The sequence below is a fragment of the Ranitomeya variabilis genome, chromosome 2 (genome assembly GCF_051348905.1).
Source record: "Ranitomeya variabilis isolate aRanVar5 chromosome 2, aRanVar5.hap1, whole genome shotgun sequence".
Taxonomy (NCBI): domain Eukaryota; kingdom Metazoa; phylum Chordata; class Amphibia; order Anura; family Dendrobatidae; genus Ranitomeya; species Ranitomeya variabilis.
The window spans coordinates 221,529,558-221,552,234 of NC_135233.1; the positions used below are offsets into that span (position 1 = coordinate 221,529,558).

At 47.1% G+C, this 22,677-nt stretch overlaps 3 protein-coding genes across 11 annotated transcripts in view; 2 read left to right on the forward strand and 1 right to left on the reverse strand.

The window, feature by feature from the left end:
* Positions 1–821, reverse strand: part of EMD (emerin) — a 38,802-nt gene extending 37,981 nt beyond the window's left edge. For 2 of the 4 annotated variants that reach the window (XM_077283702.1, XM_077283699.1), the window contains exon 1: positions 474–510. In XM_077283702.1, the coding sequence (XP_077139817.1) occupies positions 474–495 (22 nt within the window). In that variant the 5' untranslated portion in view covers positions 496–510. Of the gene's footprint in view, positions 1–310; positions 529–687 lie in introns of those variants that run through there. The other 2 variants (XM_077283700.1, XM_077283701.1) reach the window with 2 other exon arrangements.
* The window catches only part of LOC143804992 (uncharacterized), a 309,321-nt gene continuing 287,413 nt past the window's right edge, over positions 770–22,677 (forward strand). For 4 of the 6 annotated variants that reach the window (XM_077283692.1, XM_077283693.1, XM_077283691.1 and 1 more), the window contains exon 1: positions 770–901. The gene's annotated coding sequence lies outside the window, so the exon portion shown is untranslated. The remainder of the gene's footprint in view (positions 902–22,677) is intronic. The other 2 variants (XM_077283696.1, XM_077283697.1) reach the window with 1 other exon arrangement.
* Positions 3,269–5,326, forward strand: LOC143809266 (uncharacterized). The gene is made up of 2 exons (XM_077292374.1): positions 3,269–4,051; positions 4,138–5,326. The coding sequence occupies exons 1-2, from the start codon at positions 3,929–3,931 to the stop codon at positions 5,131–5,133; spliced, it is 1,119 nt and encodes a 372-aa protein (XP_077148489.1). The 5' UTR covers positions 3,269–3,928; the 3' UTR covers positions 5,134–5,326.

A 22,677-nucleotide genomic window follows, 5' to 3' on the forward strand; every position in this document is an offset into this window, starting at 1 on the left:
GCTTATTAAATTTTACAGCTGTTCTTGAGATATTAACACTTTTCTTTTGTCTACAGCTCGTTGCTTTGGAGACCGACCACCACTGCTCGACAGCAGAACATGCGCAGTGCTTACAAGCTCTTTTCCATTGAGTTTGTACGCACAGCCATTACAAGGTGGTTGGTCTCCTAGACAACGATCAGTAAAGAAAATAATTGTTATTATCATCTCCTGAACAGCTGAAAATTTAAATAAGTAAATTGCAAACGTGCTTGTATTTACAAGCTCCAAACGACTTTGTCGCTCTATGAAAATTTCACAACTATGTTACCTCATAATTCCCACATTTCACAGTTTCTATACAAAGCCTGCACACACTGGCTGTCTGGTGGCCGCAGGGCATTGTGGTAGCTGTAGTTTGACAACAGGGATTCTGATTGGCCAGCCCAGCAACAGACTGATCTATTTTCCAGAGCATTTAGCTACAAGCTCACCGACAACCCCCTCAGCCGCCATTATTCCCTCACACCCAGCACCATATTTTTAAGAAGTGAAGTGATTAAAATGGGCGGCAAAATGCGCTCAACCGTCGCCGCCGCCTGGCCACGCCCACCATGCCTGGCCGCTAGTGTCCAGCGCTCAGCCAATGGAAGGGTGGGGCAGAAAGAGCGGGAATCGTTCGCGAAATTATTTATGTTGTGTTCTTACCTCAGGTTGGTCCGGTGTGACAGAAAGATCGTGGTTGTGTCGCGCCGCTCGTAGTGGTCGAGGGTGGGAATAACTGGAGGAAGGTTGTACCGGGGCGGTTGTAGAGTAAAGCAGGCGGGGAAGAGGTGGTGTCTCTTCTGAAGAGACCGCCCGCTGTCGTCACTCGAGTGACAGCTGTGAAAGGCGTTTCTGTCAGGGACTGGCTGGAGGGCAGGTATGTCCCTTCCCTTGGCTCTGATATGATAATGATTTAGGTTTTCGTACAGCCGTCACACTACAACTCTCAACATGTCTACACCACGTAGTTGTGGCTGCTTTACAGCTAGGCCCAGGTTCATGCAGTCTGTGTCCTACCAGGGCAGCTGAGCTTGGATGCAAGTTCTTAGGTCGGGCTGTGCAGCATTTACCTCAGCCACGTGGGGTGTACGTCCTGGCTCACAGTTATGGGGGGGCTGTGTGGGAAAAGATAAAAAGATAAGGCTGCTTTCACACTGTGGTGAACGGTCACCGTATGAGGCAGCGAGTAAAGTAACGTAGACCTATATTTGCCTAATGGAGGCAAACATTAGTCTCCAGGTGAGTGGTAGATGTGGAGATTTCCATCTTTTTACTTCCCAAACAGAACGGTTCAGTTAGGGTATGTGCACACGCTGCGGGATCGCAGCGTTTCCGCAGCGGTTTCCCATGAGTTTACAGTACAATGTAAACTTATGGGAAACGAAATCCGCAGTGTACATGCGGAAAAAAATGCGTGGAAACGCAGCGGTTTATATTCCGCAGCATGTCAATTCTTTGTGCGGATTCCGCTGCGGGTTTACACCTGCTCCAATAGAAAACTGCAGGTGAAAACCCGCAGAGGAAACCGTACTAGAAACCGCAATAAATCCGCAGTAAAAACCGCAGTGGTTTTGCACTGCGGATTTATCAAATCTGCTGCGGAAAATTCCGCAATGGAATCCGCAGCGTGTGCACAAGCCCTAACTGTTCACACCTCTTCAGCTTAGAAAGAAATTCTGGCGCACACAGTGTGCAGCAAAATTGTTTTTTTACAGTTGTAATCTCACTCTGTCCTTTCTATGTGGCCGTGCGGAAATATGTTTCATAGTGAAGCTCAATAGTGTTCCCAAGTAGCAGGATACCCCTTTAATGAACTCCACATTGCTCCCCTCACAACACACTGCTTTCCACAATCCCCCTTCCACACTATGACTCTCCCACAGTGTCTACCACAGCTCTGCGCACACACAGATGCCCCCCACTGCTGCCGAACACAGTATGCTGCCCCCACGCTCTTATGCCCCTCAGTAGGGTTGAGCGAAACGGGTCGTTCATTTTCAAAAGTCGCCGACTTTTGGCAAAGTCGGCGTCTCATGAAACCGAGCCGATCCCAGCGTTGCATCGGCCATGTGGTACGCGACTTTCGCGCCAAAGTCGTGTTTCAATGACGCGAAAAGCGCCATTTCTCAGCCAATGAAGGTGAACGCAGAGTGTGGGCAGCGTGATGACATAGGTCCTGGTCCCCACCATCTTAGAGAAGGGCATTGCAGTGATTGGCTTGCTGTCTTCGGCGTCACAGGGGCTATAAAGGGGCGTTCCCGCCGACCGCCATCTCACTGCTGCTGCTCTGAGCTTAGGGAGAGGTTGCTGCCGCTTCATTAGAAGCAGGGAGAGCGTTAGGCAGGGTCCATTAACCACCAAACCGCTTGTGCTGTAGCGATTTCCACTGTCCAACACCACCTTCGGTGTGCAGGGACAGTGGAAGCTCCATTTTTTTTTTTTCTCTCAGCGCTGTAGCTCATTGGGCTGCCCTAGAAGGCTCCCTGATAGCTGTATTGCTGTGTGTACGCCACTGTGCAAACCAACTGCTTTTTTCAAAGCACATATCCTCTTGTTCCTTCCTTTCTGCACAGCTATCTTTTTTGTTTGTCCACACTTTTTGTTTAATTTGTGCATCAGTCCACTCCTTATTGCTGCCTGCCATACCTGGCTGAGATTACTGCAGGGAGATAGTAATTGTAGGACAGTTTCTTTTTTTTTTTTTTTGTGGGAGATTAAGACTGGCATTTCTGCTAGAGTGCCATCCCTGTGTGTGCCATCTCTCACTCAGTGGGCCATAGAAAGCCTATTTATTTTTTATTATTTGGTTTTTAAAGTCTCCCTGAAAAAGAAAAAAAAAAAAAGAAAACAGTGGGAGATTAATATTGCCCTTTCTGCTTGTGTGCCACTCCTGACTCCTGTGTGTGCCATCTCTCACTCAGTGGGCCATAGAAAGCCTATTAATTTTTTTGCTTGATTTGGGTTCTAAAATCTACCTGAAAAAAAACACTACATCAATCAGTGGGAGAAAAATATTGGCCTCAGTCAGGGCTTGTGTGCCACTCCTGACTCCTGTGTGTGCCATCTCTCACTCAGTGGGCCATAGAAAGCCTATTAATTTTTTTGCTTGATTTGGGTTCTAAAATCTACCTGAAAAAAAAAACACTACATCAATCAGTGGGAGATTAATATTGCCCTTTCTGCTTGTGTGCCACTCCTGACTTCTGTGTGTGCCATCTCTCACTCAGTGGGCCATAGAAAGCCTATTTTTTACCCTTCGCCATGACAGCACCCACTGGAGAGATAGGGATCCGCCCCAAGGAACAGGAAACCTACAGAGACATAAAAGGGGGCGGTCCCCCTCTCCTCCTCAGTTTAGGTTTCCTGTTCCCAGGGGACAGGATCTCTGAAGACTACAGAAATCATACCTGGGCTAGGAGCATCCGCCTGTGCGGTTTCTGCGCGAACGGCAGGGGATGCAGTCCAGATGCAGCGTCGGGGGAGATTCCGTTAGACGGCTCCCCCCTCGTCTGGCCGGCATGTGGGATGGCTGAGTCCGGGAGAGATGACGCCGATTCCACAGGAGCAGCGCTGCAGAGGTGCGGCTTGAAACAGGCTCCAGACGCGGACCACCAGGTAAAAGGGTCCGGGATCTGCGGCACAGCTGCAGCGGCAGCCGGTACACCGCTCCATAGCGCAGGCCGGGATAATGGCGGCCGCACATGCGTGGAGCGGTGTAAGAATCCCCAGAATGACCCGGAAGTAGAGGAGCACTTCCGGGTCACTCACACAGCGGTGGAGGGAAAAGCGCGGTTTCGCGCATGCGCAGTGCACCGCTGCAGAGTAAAAAAAAAAAAAAAAAAAGTTACTGACCGGATCCTGGCCTATAAAAAGGGGGAAGTTGCAAACGCACAGGCGATGCAACATGTCGTCCCCAGGCAAGACTGTGGACCCAGCAGGTGAGCCAGCCAGCAGAAGGTCCTCAGATGCCAGCCACAGGAGTGAGACCAAGGATTCAAGATCCAGAAAGTCGCAGCCTCCTATTTCGGTACCGTACAGCTTCACTGGGTGAGTGTGATTTCCCCTCTGCCTATAAAGCTGACACCCTTTTCCACAAATGTCTTCTTCTCCCAGGCCAAAAAGAGACAGAAATCTAAGCACAAGCAATGTGCGTTATGTGACGAGCCTCTCCCAGATTCCCACCCCAAAAAACTCTGCAATCAGTGTATGGCGGAAACAATGCAGAGTCCATCTATGTCGGTCACAGATATACGGGCCATAATTAGAGAGGAATTACAGGCCATCTCACAAGCCAGTACCCCCCCTAAAAAATCCGGGAAAGAAAAGGCTATATCCAGCTCTGAGTCCGAGGAGGAAGGCGTTATCCACTCAGACTCCTCGCAGGCGTCATCCTCTTCCTCAACACATTCCGACATTGAGGGTCGAGCTTGTTTTCCTCTTGATGGGGTGGACAACCTAGTAAAGTCCATCAGGAATACTATAGGTTGTGAGGATACAAAAGACGACCAAACTGCACAAGACATCATGTTTGCAGGGTTGGCGGAGAGGAAGAGAAGAGCATTCCCAGTAATTCCTGCGGTTAAGGCTCTGATAAAGAGGGAGTGGGAGAAACAGGACCAGAGAGGTTTCCTCCCGTCAGCCTCCAAAAGGAAGTACCCCTTTAATGATGAGGAGTTAATTTCATGGACTAAAATCCCTAAGGTGGACGCTGCAGTCGCCTCCACCTCAAAACAGTCAGCCCTACCAGTCGAGGATGCGGGCCTACTTTCTGATCCTTTAGATCGGAAGGCAGAATCGTCACTGAAACGATCATGGGAGGCTTCCACGGGCATATTTAAGCCATCAATTGCCAGCACGTGCACAGCTAGATCCATGCTTGTGTGGATTGATCAGCTGGATCAACAAATCGAACAGGGGGTCTCCAGACAAAAATTGCGGGATGCGATACCACTAATTAGAGGTGCAGCAGCATTCATGGCCGATGCTTCAGCTGACTCCCTTCGCCTCGCAGCAAGGTCAGCCGGTCTAATTAACCCCTTAGTGACAGAGCCAATTTGGTACTTAATGACCGAGCCAATTTTTACAATTCTGACCAGTGTCACTTTATGAGGTTATAACTCTGGAACGCTTTATCGGATCCCGCTGATTCTGAGATTGTTTTTTCGTGACATGTTGTACTTCAAGTTAGTGGTAACATTTCTTCGATATTACTTGCGATTATTTATGAAAAAAATGGAAATATGGCGAAAATTTTTAAAATTTTGCAATTTTCAAACTTTGTATTTTTATGCCCTTAAATCAGAGAGATATGTCACAAAAAATAGTTAATAAATAACATTTCTCACATGTCTACTTTACATCAGCACAATTTTGGAAACAATTTTTTTTTTTGTTAGGGAGTTATAAGGGTTAAAAGTTGACCAGCAATTTCTCATTTTTACAACACCATGTTTTTTTTAGGGACCACATCACCTTTGAAGTGATTTTGAGGGGTCTATATGATAGAAAATAACCAAGTGTGACACCATTCTAAAAACTGCACCCCTCAAGCTGCTCAAAACCACATTCAAGAAGTTTATTAACCCTTTACGTACTTCACAGGAACTAAAACAATGTGGAAGAAAAAAATTAACATTTTACTTTTTTTTGCAAACATTTTACTTCAGAACCATTTTTTTTAATTTTCACAAGTGTAAAAACAGAAATTTAACCACAAATTTTGTTGTGCAATTTTTCCTGAGTACGCCGATACCCCATATGTGGAGGTAAACCACTGTTTGGGCGCACCGCAGAGCTTGGAAGTGAAGGAGCACCGTTTGACTGTTTCAATGCAGAATTGGCTGGAATTGAGATCGGACGCCATGTCGCGTTTGGAGAGCCCCTAATGTGCCTAAACAGTGGAAACCCCCCACAAGTGACACCATTTTGGAAACTAGACCCCCCAAGGAACTTATCTAGATGTGTGGTGAGCACTTTGAACCCCCAAGTGCTTCACAGAAGTTTATAACGTAGAGCCGTGAAAATAAAAAATCGCATTTGTTTTCACAAAAATGATTTTTTCGCCCACAAATTCTTATTTTCACAAGGGTAACAGGAGAAATTAGACCACAAAAGTTGTTGTGCAATTTCTCCTGAGTACGTCGATACCCCATATGTGGAGGTAAACCACTGTTTGGGCGCACCGCAGAGCTTGGAAGTGAAGGAGCACCGTTTGACTTTTTCAATGCAGAATTGGCTGGAATTGAGATCGGATGCCATGTCGCGTTTGGAGAGTCCCTGATGTGCCTAAACAGTGGAAACCCCCCACAAGTGACACCATTTTGGAAACTAGACCCCCCAAGGAACTTATCTAGATGTGTGGTGAGCACTTTGAACCCCCAAGTGCTTCACAGAAGTTTATAACGTAGAGCCGTGAAAATAAAAAATCTCATTTTTTCTACAAAAATGATCTTTTTGCCCCAAAATTTTTATTTTCACAAGGGTAACAGGAGAAATTAGACCACAAAAGTTGTTGTGCAATTTCTCCTGAGTACGTCGATACCCCATATGTGGAGGTAAACCACTGTTTGGGCGCACCGCAGAGCTTGGAAGTGAAGGAGCACCGTTTGACTTTTTCAATGCAGAATTGGCTGGAATTGAGATCGGATGCCATGTCGCGTTTGGAGAGTCCCTGATGTGCCTAAACAGTGGAAACCCCCCACAAGTGACACCATTTTGGAAACTAGACCCCCCAAGGAACTTATCTAGATGTGTGGTGAGCACTTTGAACCCCCAAGTGCTTCACAGAAGTTTATAACGTAGAGCCGTGAAAATAAAAAATCTCATTTTTTCTCCAAAAATGATCTTTTTGCCCCCAAATTTTTATTTTCACAAGGGTAACAGGAGAAATTAGACCACAAAAGTTGTTGTGCAATTTCTCCTGAGTACGTCGATACCCCATATATGGGGGTAAACCACTGTTTGGGCGCACCGCAGAGCTTGGAAGAGAAGGAGTGTCGTTTTACTTTTTCAATGTAGAATTGGCTGGAATTGAGATCGGACGCCATGTCACGTTTGGAGAGCCGCTGATGTGCCTAAACAGTAGAGACCCCCCACATATGACACCATTTTGGAAACTAGACCCCTTAAGGAACTTATCTAGATGTGTGGTGAGCACTTTAAACCCCCAGGTGCTTCACAGAAGTTTATAACGTAGAGCCGTGAAAATAAAAAAATCGCATTTTTTCTACAAAAATGATCTTTTTGCCTCCAAATTTTTATTTTACCAAGGGTAACAGGAGAAAATGGACCCCAGAAGCTGTTGTACAATTTGTCTTGAGTACGCCGACACCCCATATGTGGGGGTAAACCACTGTTTGGGCGCATGGCTGAGCTCGGAAGCAAAGGAGCGCCATTTGACTTTTCAATGCAAAATTGACTGGAATTGAGATCGGACGCCATGTCGCGTTTGGAGAGCCCCTGATGTGCCTAAACAGCAGAAACCCCCCAAAAGTGACCCCATTTTGGAAACTAGACCCCCCATGGAACTTATCTAGATGTGTAGTGAGAACTTTGAATGCCCAAGTGCATCACAGAAGTTTATAATGCAGAGTCGTGAAAATAAAAAATATATATTTTTTAACAATAAAGATTTTTTAGCCCCCAAGTTTTTATTTTCACAAGGGTAACAAGAGAAATTGGACCCCAAAAGTTGTTGTCCAATTTGTCCTGAGTATGCTGGTACCCCATATGTGGGGGTAAACCACTGTTTGGGCGCATGGCAGAGCTCGGAAGGGAAGGAGTGCCATTTTGGAATGCAGACTTTGATAGAATTGTCTGCGGGCGTTATGTTGCCTTTGCAGACCCCTAATGTACCTAAACAGTAGAAACCCCCAACAAGTGACCCCATTTTGGAAAATAGACCCCCCAAGGAACTTATCTAGATATGTGGTGAGAACTTTGAATGCCCAAGTGCTTCACAGAAGTTTATAATGCAGAGTAGTGAAAATAAAAAATATTTTTTTTCCCACAAAAAAGATTTTTTTAGCCCCCAAATTTTTATTTTCACAAGGGTAACAAGAGAAATTGGACCCCAAAAGTTGTTGTCCAATTTGTCCTGAGTATGCTGGTACCCCATATGTGGGGGTAAACCACTGTTTGGGCGCACGGCAGAGCTCGGAAGGGAAGGAGCGCCATTTTGCAATGCAGACTTTGATAGAATTGTCTGCGGGCGTTATGTTGCGTTTGCAGACCCCTAATGTACCTAAACAGTAGAAACCCCCACAAGTGACCAAATTTTGGAAGCTAGACCCCCTAAGGAACTTATCTAGATATGTGGTGAGAACTTTGAAAGCTCAAGTGCTTCACAGAAATTTATAATGCAGAGTAGTGAAAATAAAAAAATATATTTTTTTCCAACAAAAAAGATTTTTAGCCCCCAAGTTTTTATTTTCACAAGGGTAACAGGAGAAATTGGACCCCAAAAGTTGTTGTCCAATTTATCCCGAGTACGCTGATGCCCCATATGTGGGGGTAAACCACTGTTTGGGCGCACGGCAGAGCTCAGAAGGGAGGGAGTACCATTTGACTTTTTTAGCGCAAAATTGGCTGTCGTGTTTGGAGACCCCCTGATGTACCTAAACAGTGGAAACCCCCCAATTCTAACTCCAACCCTAACCCCAACACAGCCCTAACCCTAATCTCAACCCGATCCATAATCCTAATCACAACCCTAACGATAATCACAACCCTAACCCCAAAACAGCCCTAATCTCAACCCTAACCATAACCCTAATCAAAACCCTAAATCCAACACACCCCTAACCCTAATCCTAACCCTAATCCCAACCCTAATCCCAAACGTAACACTAATCCCAACCCTAATCCAAACCCTAACCCTAATCCCAACTCTAACCCTAACTTTAGCCCCAACCCTAACTTTAGCCCCAACCCTAACCATAACTTTAGCCCCCGTCGTCACAAAAAAAGTTCAATGTAACCTTTTTTTTGTACGTCGCGTCCGCCATTTCCGCGGATGCGTAGCCGTAACTCTGCCCCCTCCTCCCCAGGACATAGACTGGGCAGCGGATGCGTTGAAAAACTGCATCCGCTGCCCACGTTGTGCACAATTTTCACAACGTGCGTCGGTACATCGGGCCGACGCATTGCGACCGCCCCGTACCGACGCAAGTGTGAAAGAAGCCTTAGGCTACTTTCAGACATAGCGCATTTTTGAGCGCTATTTTGCGGGCGCTTTTCAAAAATGCGCAATGTCATTTTCGTCTGCCGGCAAAGTGAATGAGAAATTCACTTTGCCGTTCAGACACACCGCAAAAAAACGCGGCGCTTTTGTCTGCAAACACGCCGGCGTAAAAAGAATTGACATGTCAATTCTTTACGCAGCGGCGTGTCTGCGTATCCCCCTAGGGCCCCATATTACCTTCCACACACAGCGCCTTTGTCCTGGGTGTCGGCGTCTTTGTACGGAGGGGTTGACACCCAGGACCGGACGTGACGTCGGACAGGAAGAGGGAAGCCCCCGCCCCCCAGTGAAGCAGCATGGAGTCCTTCTGTGTGTGTGTGTGTGCGTGTGTGTGCGTGTGTGTGTCCCCATGCGACGCTAGTGCCACCATTGTGCTAAGTCGCCGTATGGGACTACTACTCCCATCCGGTATTAGGATGGGAGAGTTGTCCCTGTGTCCGGCGACTTAGCACAATTGTAAAGTTACACAAAACACCTACACACAATACACATACATGACACACAGTACATACAACATATAACACAGAGTATATACTCACCAACAGCACACTGGTAGGCGAAGCCCTCGATCCTCCAGGAAAAAATCCAAAAATAATAAACCAAATTCATACTCCCTGTCCGCAGAATCCATAAAACGAGTGTCCCACGCCGATCGGCTGCTCTCCGGCGATACACTGCCAGGAGCGAAGCTCCTAGCAGTGTATCGCGTACTGTTCTGGAGTTCAATGACTCCGGCGTCTCGGTTAACAGCAGTACAGCTGCGTTGAACTTTCCCACGCAGCACTGCCGTTAAGCGAGAGTGCCGGGGTCAATGACCGCCGGTAAACTCGCTCGCGCATGCGCAGTGACACACCGACAGGAACTATGGCTCCTGTCAGTGTGTTGCTGCAGCCGTGGAGAGCAGACATATCTCTGGATGTGTCTGTTCTCCATGGAAAATCTTGATACGTGGCACTTAAATATGTGGCAATTAAATACGTGACACGTGGCACTTATACGTGATACGTGTCACTTAAATACGTGGCACTGAAATACGTGGCACGTGGCACTTTGATACGTGGCACGTGGCACTTTGATACGTGGCACGTGGCACGTGGCACTTTGATACGTGGCACTGAAATATGTGGCACGTGGCACTTTGATACGTGGCACGTGTCACTTAAATACGTGGCACGTGGCACTGAAAGATGTGGCACGTGGCACTTTGATACGTGGCACGTGGCACTGAAATATGTGGCACGTGGCACTTTGATACGTGGCACGTGGCACTTTGATACGTGGCACGTGGCACTTTGATACGTGGCACGTGGCACTTTGATACGTGGCACTGAAATATGTGGCACGTGGCACTTTGATACGTGGCACGTGTCACTTAAATACGTGGCACGTGGCACTGAAATATGTGGGACACGTCGCACAAAAAAGTTACATGTAGTTTTTTTTGTGTCGACGGTCCGCCGAAGCACGACGCATCCGTCGCACGACGGATGCGGCATGTGGCAATCCGTCGCAATGCGTCGCTAATGCAAGCCAATGGAGGAAAAACGCATCCTGCAAGCACTTTTGCAGGATGCGTTTTTTCTCCAACGACGCATTGCGACGGAAGCCAAAAAACGCTAGTGTGAAAGTAGCCTAACCCTAACCCTAGCCCTAACCCTAAATTTAGCCCCAACCCTAACCCTAACCCTAACTCTAACCCTAACCCTAACCCTAATTTTAGCCCCAACTTGTCTTCTCCTGCCGGCCGGCAGATGGCAGCAGATGGCGGGCGCACTGCGCATGCGCCCGCCATGATGAAAAAGCCGGCTGGCAGGAGAAGACAGAAGAGGACCCAGGGACCCCGGGTGAGTATGTTAGGGTCCCCGAATCCCCCTATTTCTCTGTCCTCTGATGTGCGATCACATCAGAGGACAGAGAAATAACTGATCGCTTTTTTTTTTTTTTTTTTTTGCGGTCGCCGGTAAACTGTTAATTACCGGCGATCGCAAAGCAGGGGTCGGTGCAAATCGACCCCGATCATGTTCTTTGGGGTCTCGGCTACCCCCGGCAGCCGAGACCCCAAAGAACATCCGGGTGCCGGGCGGCGGGCGCACTGCGCGTGCGCCCGCCATTTTTTCCCGGAAAAAAGATGGCGGCGCCCATGGGGAGACACGAGGAGCACCGGGGGAGGTAGGTGAGTATTGGGGGGCTATTGGGGGCCATCGGGGACCACATTTCTCTGTCCTCCGATGTGCGATCACATCGGAGGACAGAGAAATTAAACGGCAAATCGCGTTTTTTTTTTTTTTGTTGCGACCGCCGGTAAACGGTTAATTACCGGCGATCGCAACTCGGGGGTCGGTAAAAACCCCCCGAATCATGTTCTCTGGGGTCTCGGCTACCCTCGGCAACCGAGACCCCAGAGAAAATCCGACTCTGGGGGGCGCTATTCACTTTTTCCACAGCGCCGTTAATTAACGGCGCTGTGGTTTAAGTACCCTTAGCGGCCGCCGTTAAAAGGCGTATCGGCGGTCGTTAAGGGGTTAATAATGCCAGACGTGCGTTATGGATGAAGAGCTGGAAGGGGGATACGCAGTCAAAGGCTAAGATCTGCGCTATTCCGTGTGAGGGTGAGTTTTTGTTTGGGAAAGCATTAGACGAGATCCTCAAAAAAGCAAAAGAGAGGAAAAAAGCCTTCCCTGACCCCTCAATTCCTTTCTATAGGAAGACCTTTAGGAAGAGGCCGTTCGGGAAAAGAACACAAAATGAAAGATCGTCACGATGGGCCACAAGAGAGGGAAAACAGGGTGGCACTATGTTCAAAGGCCCCCCCTTCCGTAGAGACAACAAATTCTGAAACACCAGACACCCCAGTAGGGGGCAGGTTAAAATTTTTCTTTCCCCAATGGCGAAAAATCACGTCAAGTTCCTGGGTGCTAAATATTATTAAGGAAGGAATGAAAATAGAATTCCTCCAAATTCCCCATGATTCCTTTATTTTAACAGCCCTTTCCTCACCAGTGCAACAGAAGGCCCTTGAACTGGAAATTAGAAGTCTTATAGTTAAAAATGTTTTAGTTAGGGTGCCAAAGGGACAAGAGGGTAAAGGGTTCTACTCTCCGTTATTTTTAATCCCTAAACCCGATGGTTCATTTCGAACAATTATAAATCTTAAAAAACTCAATACGTTTATTAAAAATTATACGTTTAAAATGGAGTCTATTAGATCGGCCATTAAGCTCCTTTTTCCAAATTGTAGAATGGGCGGCATTGATTTAAAAGATGCCTACTACCATCTCCCTATCCATAGTAGGTATCAAAAATACTTAAGAGTGGCAGTAACTCTTGAGGGGGAGATTCATCATTTCCAGTATACAGCCATGCCCTTCGGTCTCTCCACGGCACCCAGGATCTTCACGAAGGTAATGTTAGAAGTAATGGCCTACCTTCGCCAGAGAGACACATTAATCATTCCCTACTTAGATGATTTTTTAGTTGTAGGAAACTCATCCCTTCAGTGTGCGGAACGATTAGCTGACACTGTCTCGTCCTTAGAAAGCCTGGGCTGGATCGTCAACTATAAAAAATCCAGACTCACCCCACTTTCTCTTCAGACATTTTTGGGATTTAGTCTAGATTCCATAAAGCAAAAATGTCTACTTCCCCAAGAAAAAATATCTCTTATAGAGGGTAAAGTTGTGGCGGCCATTCACAAACCTCAAATGTCCCTGAGAGCAGGAATGTCCTTGCTAGGATCCCTCTCCTCCTGTACTCCAGCCGTTCAGTGGGCACAACTTCATACCCGAACATTACAACATCAGATACTTCGGGAACAGAGAAAATTTCTGGGGCACCTTGAATCGAAAATAACTTTATCCGAGAAAGTCTTATCCTCCTTAGAATGGTGGCTAAATAAAGACAACCTAGCGGGGGGTGTCCCTTGGGTAATATCACCATCCCACACGATAACTACGGACGCTAGTCCCCACGGGTGGGGCGCACACATGGGAGATAGATTCTGCCAGGGAACCTGGGATAAGAATGAGGATTTATATTCATCAAACCTAAAAGAATTGAATGCGGTAAACTATGCACTGCGTCAATTTCTCCCACAGCTACGAGGAAGCCACGTCCGAATCTGTTCAGACAACACTACGACAGTGGCGTATTTAAACAAACAAGGCGGCACAAGATCAGACGCTCTGTCTTCCGCAAACAGTACCTTAATCCTGGCCGAAAAGCATCTGTTGTCCCTCTCGGCAGTCCACATCAAAGGAGAGGACAATCAACAAGCGGACTTCCTAAGTCGACACACTCTTCATCAAGGAGAATGGTGTCTCAATCCTCACATTTTCCACAAGATAACATTGTTATGGGGCAAACCCCAAATAGACCTGTTCGCTACAAAACAAAACAAACAAGTCCAGAAATTCGCATCTCGGTCCCGTGCAGATCACCCGGACATTCTAGATGCTCTTCAAACACCCTGGCAATTCAAGCTGGCGTATGCTTTCCCTCCGATAATTCTGCTTCCACAAGTAATACGGAAAATCAGGGAAGAGCAGGCCAGGATAATACTAATAGCGCCGTTCTGGCCCAAGAGACCATGGTTCTCGTGCCTGCGGTCGATGTCGGTGACGGATCCTTGGGTCCTTCCCTCAATCCCAAACCTTCTCTCCCAGGGACCTTTCTTCCACCCTCAGGTGGACAGCCTCCACCTGACGGCCTGGAATTTGAAAGGCAGATATTAAATTCCAGGGGGTTTTCAAAAGGCCTAATTGATACACTCCTGCTTAGCAGGAAACCATCTACAACAAAAATTTACACCAAAGTATGGAAGAAGTTTCTTCAGTTCCATACTAGTTCAAACCCCTCTGAAGTCCCAATAAAATCTATACTAGAATTTCTACAGAAAGGGAAAGAGTTAGGTCTGTCAGTTAACACACTAAAGGTCCAGGTGTCCGCTCTGGGTGCCCTCTATGGCCATAATATTGCTGGTAATAAATGGGTATCCCGCTTCATCACGGCCTGTGAACGAGTTACTCCTGTCCACATACCTAGAGTAGCTCCGTGGGATCTAAATCTAGTCTTAGACTCTCTAACAGAATCCCCATTTGAGCCTATAGACACAGCATCTTTAAAACACTTGTCGTTAAAAACAGCCTTCTTAGTAGCCTTAACATCGGCTAGAAGAGTCAGCGACATTCAGGCCTTGTCGATAGATCAACCTTACCTTCTCACATTTCATGACAGACTAATCTTAAAACCGGACCCCCTATACCTTCCTAAGGTAGCAGGGAAGTTCCACAGGTCACAGGAGATACATCTTCCTACTTTCTTTAAAGATCCCTCTACTCCTGAAGAACAAAAATTCCATACTCTAGACGTCAGGAGAGTAGTTTTGCAATATATTGAGAAAACTAGTAGTTGGAGGCAGAGTAGGGCTCTGTTCATATCCTTCCAGGGCAAAAAGAAAGGATATGGAGTCACAAGAGCAACATTATCCAGGTGGATAAGAGACGCTATCCGGTTGGCCTATTCCATGAAAAACGAAGAACCTCCGGAGGGCATCAAAGCACATTCCACCAGAGCCATGGCTTCTTCCTGGGCCGAAAAAGGGAATGTGCCAATCGAAGATATATGTAAGGCTGCAACTTGGTTGGCTCCTTCCACTTTCTATAATCACTACAGGCTCGACCTGTCTTCTGACTCTGACCTACACTTTGGCAGGACTATCCTCAGCACGGTGGTCCCCCCCTAGGTGTTGGTCTCTGGAAATCTCTCCAGTGGGTGCTGTCATGGCGAAGGGTAAATAGCCGGATTACTTACGGTAATGCTCTTTTAATGAGTCCATGACAGCACCCAGTCACATCCCTCCCTAATAAAAGCCAATGTAATTACTTCTATGAAGTTTATATTCTGATGATACATTGTGATGATTGACTAACACTGGCGGTCCTCCGGGTACTCTGAAATTAAACTGAGGAGGAGAGGGGGACCGCCCCCTTTTATGTCTCTGTAGGTTTCCTGTTCCTTGGGGCGGATCCCTATCTCTCCAGTGGGTGCTGTCATGGACTCATTAAAAGAGCATTACCGTAAGTAATCCGGCTAATTTTTTATTATTTTGTTTCTAAAGTCTCCCTGAAAAAGAAAAAAAATATAAAACAGTGGGAGATTAATATTGCCCTTTCTGCTTGTGTGCCACTCCTGACTCCTGTGTGTGCCATCTCTCACTCAGTGGGCCATAGAAAGCCTATTTATTTTTTATTATTTGGTTTCTAAAGTCTCCCTGAAAAAGAAAAAAAAATAAAACAGTGGGAGATTAATATTGCCCTTTCTGCTTGTGTGCCACTCCTGACTCCTGTGTGTGCCATCTCTCACTCAGTGGGCCATAGAAAGCCTATTAATTTTTTTGCTTGATTTAGGTTCTAAAATCTACCTGAAAAAAAAACACTACATCAATCAGTGGGAGAAAAATATTGGCCTCAGTCAGGGCTTGTGTGCCACTCCTGACTCCTGTGTGTGCCATCTCTCACTCAGTGGGCCATAGAAAGCCTATTAATTTTTTTGCTTGATTTGGGTTCTAAAATCTACCTGAAAAAAAAAAACACTAAATCAATCAGTGGGAGAAAAATATTGGCCTCAGTCAGGGCTTGTGTGCCACTCCTGACTCCTCTGTGTGCCATCTCTCACTCAGTGGGCCATAGAAAGCCTATTAATTTTTTTGCTTGATTTGGGTTCTAAAATCTACCTGAAAAAAAAAACACTACATCAATCAGTGGGAGAAAAATATTGGCCTCAGTCAGGTCTTGTGTGCCACTCCTGACTCCTGTGTGTGCCATCTCTCACTCAGTGGGCCATAGAAAGCCTATTAATTTTTTATTATTTGGTTTCTAAAGTCTCCCTGAAAAAGAAAAAAAAGATAAAACAGTGGGAGATTAATATTGCCCTTTCTGCTTGTGTGCCACTCCTAACTCCTGTGTGTGCCATCTCTCACTCAGTGGGCTATAGAAAGCCTATTAATTTTTTTGCTTGATTTGGGTTCTAAAATCTACCTGAAAAAAAATCACTACATCAATCAGTGGGAGAAAAATATTGGCCTCAGGGCTTGTGTGCCACTCCTGACTCCTGTGTGTGCCATCTCTCACTCAGTGGGCCATAGAAAGCCTATTTTTTTTTTTTGCTTGATTTGGGTTCTAAAATCTACCTGAAAAAAAAAACACTACATCAATCAGTGGGAGATTAATATTGCCCTTTCTGCTTCTGTGCCACTCCTGACTCCTGTGTGTGCCATCTCTCACTCAGTGGGCCATAGAAAGCCTATTAATTTTTTATTAGTTGGTTTCTAAAGTCTCCCTGAAAAAGAAAAAAAAAATAAAACAGTGGGAGATTAATATTGCCCTTTCTGCTTGTGTGCCACTCCTGACTCCTGTGTGTGCCATCTCTCACTCAGTGGGCCATAGAAAGCCTATTTATTTTTTATTATTTTGTTTCTAAAGTCTCCCTGAAAAAGAAAAAAAAAAAAAAAAACAGTGGGAGATTAATATTGACATTTGTGCTTGAGTGACAGTCCTGCGTGTGTGGCATCTCTGTGATTTGGTGCCACAGAAAACAGTGTGTAACATTGTGCCTGATTTTCCTTGTGGTCTCACCAACCTGTTAAGGGATATTGAAATCATACTGAAGTTATAGCTCACCGTGTAAGTTGTTTGACAGCAACAAATAAAGTTACTTTGGTTAAGATTTTAAAACAATGAGGAAGTCTGGTGCAAGAGGTCGTCGTGGGCGTTCATTGTCAGCTGGTAATGATGGTAGTGGTAGTGGAGCATCAGGTGGTCGTGGGGATAAAAATATTCCACCTAAGTCTGGAGCTGTGGAGCCAGTTTCGTCGTCTGGCTACACAAGGCCTCGAACGCTCTCTTTTCTGGGAGTACGAAAACCGCTTTTAAAGGCGGAGCAGCAACAGCAAGTTTTGGCTTACATTGCAGACTCAGCCTCTAGGCTCTTTTGCCTCCTCTTCTGAAACTGGTAAATGTAAAAGCAGCGCGTCGCTTGTGGATGTTCACGGTCAGGGACAAGTCGCTTCCTTGTCCTCTTCAGCAAAAACTACAACAAGAGAGAAGGATGCAGCAGGCGACACAACGGGTTACTCCATGGAGCTCTTTACACATACCGTCCCTGGCTTAGAAAGTGAAACATTTAACAGGCCATGCCCATTACAAGTAGATTCTGACATGGAGTGCACTGATGCACAGCCACAGCCAGAGTACTATGCTGCTCCTTTGACTCAGACCACCACATTGCCCTCTCAGGGTACTGATCCACAATCAGACCCTGATGAGACTATGTTGCCCCGCCACGAACGCTATACCACCGACCGACACAGTGACACAGACGAAGTTGCACACGAGCTCGAAGAGGAGGTAATAGATGACCCTGTTGTTGACCCCGATTGGCAGCCATTGGGGGAACAGGGTGCAGGCGGCAGTAGTTCAGAAGCGGAGGTGGAGGAGGGGCCGCAGCAGGCATCAACATCGCAACAGGTTCCATCTGCCGTGCCCGTATCTGGCCCAAAACGCGTGTCAAAGCCAAAACCTGTTGGAGGACAGCGTGGCCATCCGGTTAAAGCTCAGTCTGCAATCCCTGAAAAGGGATCCGATGCTAGGAAGAGTGCAGTCTGGCATTTTTTTAAACAACATCCAATTGATCAGCGCAAAGTCATCTGTCAAAAATGTTCAACTAGCTTAAGCAGAGGTCAGAATCTGAAAAGTCTAAATACTAGTTGCATGCATAGACACTTAACCACCATGCATTTTCAAGCCTGGACTAACTACCAAACGTCCCTTAAGGTTGTAGCACCCTCGGCCAATGAAGCTAGTCAGCAACGCAACATCCCTTCCGTCACTGTAAGGCCACCATTTTCCGCACCACCGGCAGTATCTGTGCAGGTTTCTTTGCCAGCCAAAAGCAGTCAGGGTCAGGGAGTCACCAGTTTTGTAGGAGGAAATATTGCATCTAGGGCACCGGCGGAAACAATACCGTCTCCAACCGTCTCTCAGTCTGCCATGTACACCGACACACCAGAAAGTTCCACGATCTCCAGCTCTCCAGTCCAGCTCACCCTACATGAGACTCTGGTTAGAAAAAGGAAGTACTTATCCTCGCATCCGCGTACACAGGGTTTTAACGCCCACATAGCTAGACTAATCTCGTTAGAGATGATGCCCTACCGGTTAGTTGAAAGCGAAGCTTTCAAAGCCCTGATGGAGTACGCTGAACCACGATACGAGCTACCCAGTCGACACTTTTTTTCCAGAAAAGCCATCCCAGCCCTGCACCAGCATGTTAAACAGCGCATCGTCCATGCACTCAGGCAATCTGTGAGTACAAAGGTGCACCTGACTACAGATGCATGGACCAGTAGGCATGGCCAGGGACGTTATGTGTCCATCACGGCACACTGGGTGAATGTGGTGGATGCAGGGTCCACAGGGGACATCAATTTCGGGACAGTTGTGCCTAGCCCACGGTCTAGGAAACAGTTGGCTGTAGGCGTTCGCACCTCCTCCTCCTCCTCCTCCTCCTCGTCCTCCTGCAGAAGCTACAGCTCTTCCACAGACCGCAGTCGGCCAACCACTCCATCGGCAGATGACACTGTTGCACACCAGTTGTCCCATTATGGGCCAGCTACTGGCAAGCGTCAGCAGGCTGTATTGGCTATGAAGTGTTTGGGCGACAACAGACACACCGCGGAAGTTCTGTCCGAGTTCTTGCAACAAGAAACGCAGTCGTGGCTGGGCACAGTAGATCTTGAGGCAGGCAAGGTAGTGAGTGATAACGGAAGGAATTTCATGGCTGCCATCTCCCTTTCCCAACTGAAACACATTCCTTGCCTGGCTCACACCTTAAACCTGGTGGTGCAGTGCTTATTGAAAACTTATCCTGGGTTCTCCGACCTGCTCCTCAAAGTGCGTGGACTTTGCTCACATATCCGACGTTCGCCTGTGCACTCCAGCCGTATGCAGACCTATCAGCGGTCTTTGAACCTTCCCCAGCATCGCCTAATCATAGACGTTGCAACAAGGTGGAACTCAACACTGCACATGCTTCAGAGACTGTGCCAACAGAGGCGGGCTGTTATGTTTTTGTGGGAGGATACACATACACGGGGAGGCAGTAGGATGGCAGACATGGAGTTGTCAGGTGTGCAGTGGTCGAAGATACAAGACATGTGTCAAGTCCTTCAGTGTTTTGAGGAATGCACACGGCTGGTTAGTGCAGGCAACGCCATAATAAGCATGAGCATCCCCCTAATGCGTCTGCTGATGCAAAGTTTGACGCACATAAAGGATCAGGCGTCTGCACCAGAGGAAGAGGAAAGCCTTGATGACAGTCAGCCATTGTCTGGTCAGGGCAGTGTACAGGACGAGGTAGCGGGCGAAGAGGAGGTGGAGGACGAGGAGGATGATGGGGATGAGTATATTTTTAATGCGGAAGCTTTCCCGGGGGCACTGGAAATTGGTTGCGTGGTAAGGCCGGGTTCTGGTTTTTTGAGGGACACAAGTGACGTAGATTTGCCTGAAACTGCCCCTCAACCAATCACAACCGGAGATTTGACAACTGGAACTTTGGCCCACATGGCGGATTATGCCTTACGTATCCTAAAAAGGGACACACGCATTACGAAAATGATGAACGATGACGATTACTGGTTGGCCTTCCTCCTCGATCCACGCTATAAAGGCAAATTGCAAAATATTATGCCACATGAGAACTTGGAACTAATATTAGCAACCAAACAATCAACTCTTGTTGACCGTTTGCTTCAGGCATTCCCAGCACACAGCGCACGTGATCGTTCTCACACGAGCTCCAGGGGGCAGCAGACTAGGAGTGTTAGGGGTGCACACATCAGAAGTGGCGTTGGACAGAGGGGTTTTCTGACCAGGTTGTGGAGTGATTTTGCTATGACCGCAGACAGGACAGGTACTGCTGCATCAATTGAAAGTGACAGGCGACAACATTTGTCCAGTATGGTTACTAACTATTTTTCATCCCTTATCGATGTTATCCCTCAACCGTCATTCCCATTTGATTACTGGGCATCAAAATTAGACACCTGGCCAGAATTGGCAGAATATGCATTGCAGGAGCTTGCTTGCCCGGCAGCAAGTGTCCTATCAGAAAGAGTATTCAGTGCTGCAGGTTCAATATTAACCGAAAAAAGGACTCGTCTGGCTACCCAAAATGTTGACGATCTAACATTCATTAAAATGAACCACAACTGGATTTCGAAATCTTTTGCCCCACCTTGCCCGGCCGACACCTAGCTTTCCTATGAAAAGCTCTTGCCTGTGGACTACTGTGAATTACTTTTCTAATGTCTAATTTTCTGCAGCTGATTGTCCAGCATACGACATGTTTACACCTCCCTAAATGGCCAAACTCCCCACACGGGGCCGTGGTATCGCGACTTGGCGCAAGCACCCGTGAGACTGCTGTTTGTCTGAAGAGGTGGGTGTGCTTGCTTTTGGTCGACGGCATTGCTACTGGGTCCCTCATAGTACAATAAAGTGTCTCTGGCGGTGGTGGTGCGCACCCAACGTCAGACACACTGTTGTAACATGAGGGGCCCTGGGCCTGTACCGCCGGCCACAAGAGAGTTCACCCACCCCCAGGTCAAACATTGCTCTACCACTTCCACAGTTATCTCTCACACTTCCACCAATGTTTAGTCTATGCGCTGACATCCTTCCATACCTGCCACTGACAATACCATTGTGTTGACATGTATGATGGTACTTAACATAGTCAGGGGCAGTGTCCTCTATTTACCACAGTAAATACTTTGCGCTAAATTAGTAGGTCTGAAACAACGCAGAGGATCCCACCCCTGAACCTAATGATTGCACCCTTTAGTGTTTTTGTTTTGTTTTAATGCGAGACATTCACATTTAATTGTTGTTTTTGACTACTAACTGGCCGACACTCATTACAATCGGCCTCCGTTGACCAGACCACTGCTGCCCGTGTACCCCTGGAAACAATTATAAAGTGCCTACAGCCAGCCCATTTTATTGTGTTAGGCCTTCGAAGCCTGTCTGCGGTACCTCCTTCCACTAGGCCTCCACTGACCAGACCACTGCTGCCCGTGTACCCCTGGAAACAATTATAAAGTGCCTACAGCCAGCCCATTTTATTGTGTTAGGCCTTCGAAGCCTGTCTGCGGTCCCTCCTTCCACTAGGCCTCCACTGACCAGACCACTGCTGCCCGTGTACCCCTGGAAACAATTATAAAGTGCCTACAGCCAGCCCATTTTATTGTGTTAGGCCTTCGAAGCCTGTCTGCGGTCCCTCCTTCCACTAGGCCTCCACTGACCAGACCACTGCTGCCCGTGTACCCCTGGAACCTAATTTACAGTGCATAGAGCCTATTTTTTTATTTTTTTTTAATATTAATAAAGCCATGATGGACTACGCTGTACCACGCTATGAGCTACCCAGTTGACAATTCTTTTGCGAGAAAAGCCATCCCACCCCTCCACCAGCATGTTAAAGACCGCATTGTCCTTGCATTCTGTCAATCTGTGAGTCCAAAGGTACACCTGACAACAGACACATGGACCTGTAGGCATGGCCACGGAAGGTTACGTGTCCTTTGTGGCGCAATGGGTTAATGTATTGGATGCATGGTCCACACAGGGGACAGCCTGCTAAGTCTGTCTGCAGTCCCTAATTCAAGTTGTCCTCAACTGAATACAGCTGAGCTTCTACCTTCTGGCTCTGATTAACTGCTGTTTTTTTAAAAATTGGTAGTTCCGGCCTACTAACGGTGTCTGCCCCTCCCTGGTGTTGCCCTCAACTGAATAAAGCTGAGCTTCTACCTTCTGGCTCTGATTAACTGCTGTTTTTTTAAAAATTGGTGGTTCCGGCCTACTAACGGTGTCTGCCCCTCCCTGGTGTTGTCCTCAACTGAATAAAGCTGAGCTTCTACCTTCTGGCTCTGATTAACTGCTGTTTTTTTAAAAATTGGTGGTTCCGGCCTACTAACGGTGTCTGTCCCTGCCTGGTGTTGTCCTCAACTGAATAAAGCTGAGCTTCTACCTTCTGGCTTTCGGCCTATACTATCAGATATTAAACTGCATTTGGCCTACTAGTGTGGTTGGGCCCTTGAAACAGTGTCTGCTGCTCTTGGGTTTGCTACTCCACTGAACAAAGCAATGCCGCCTGTTTAGTCCTGTTACCAATTTTGAACTGCATTTAGCCTACTTTATTCTTTGGCCCTATATCTGTTTCCTCTTCATCCTGCCCATTGCCCAGCCACTGCTAGATGAGTCTGCTGGTACATTGACCTAGACCACTACATTCCCCTTGCACTCTACACAGCCAGAATCTGACCCTGCTGAAAGTAAGGTTCCCCTTCCCGCATGTTA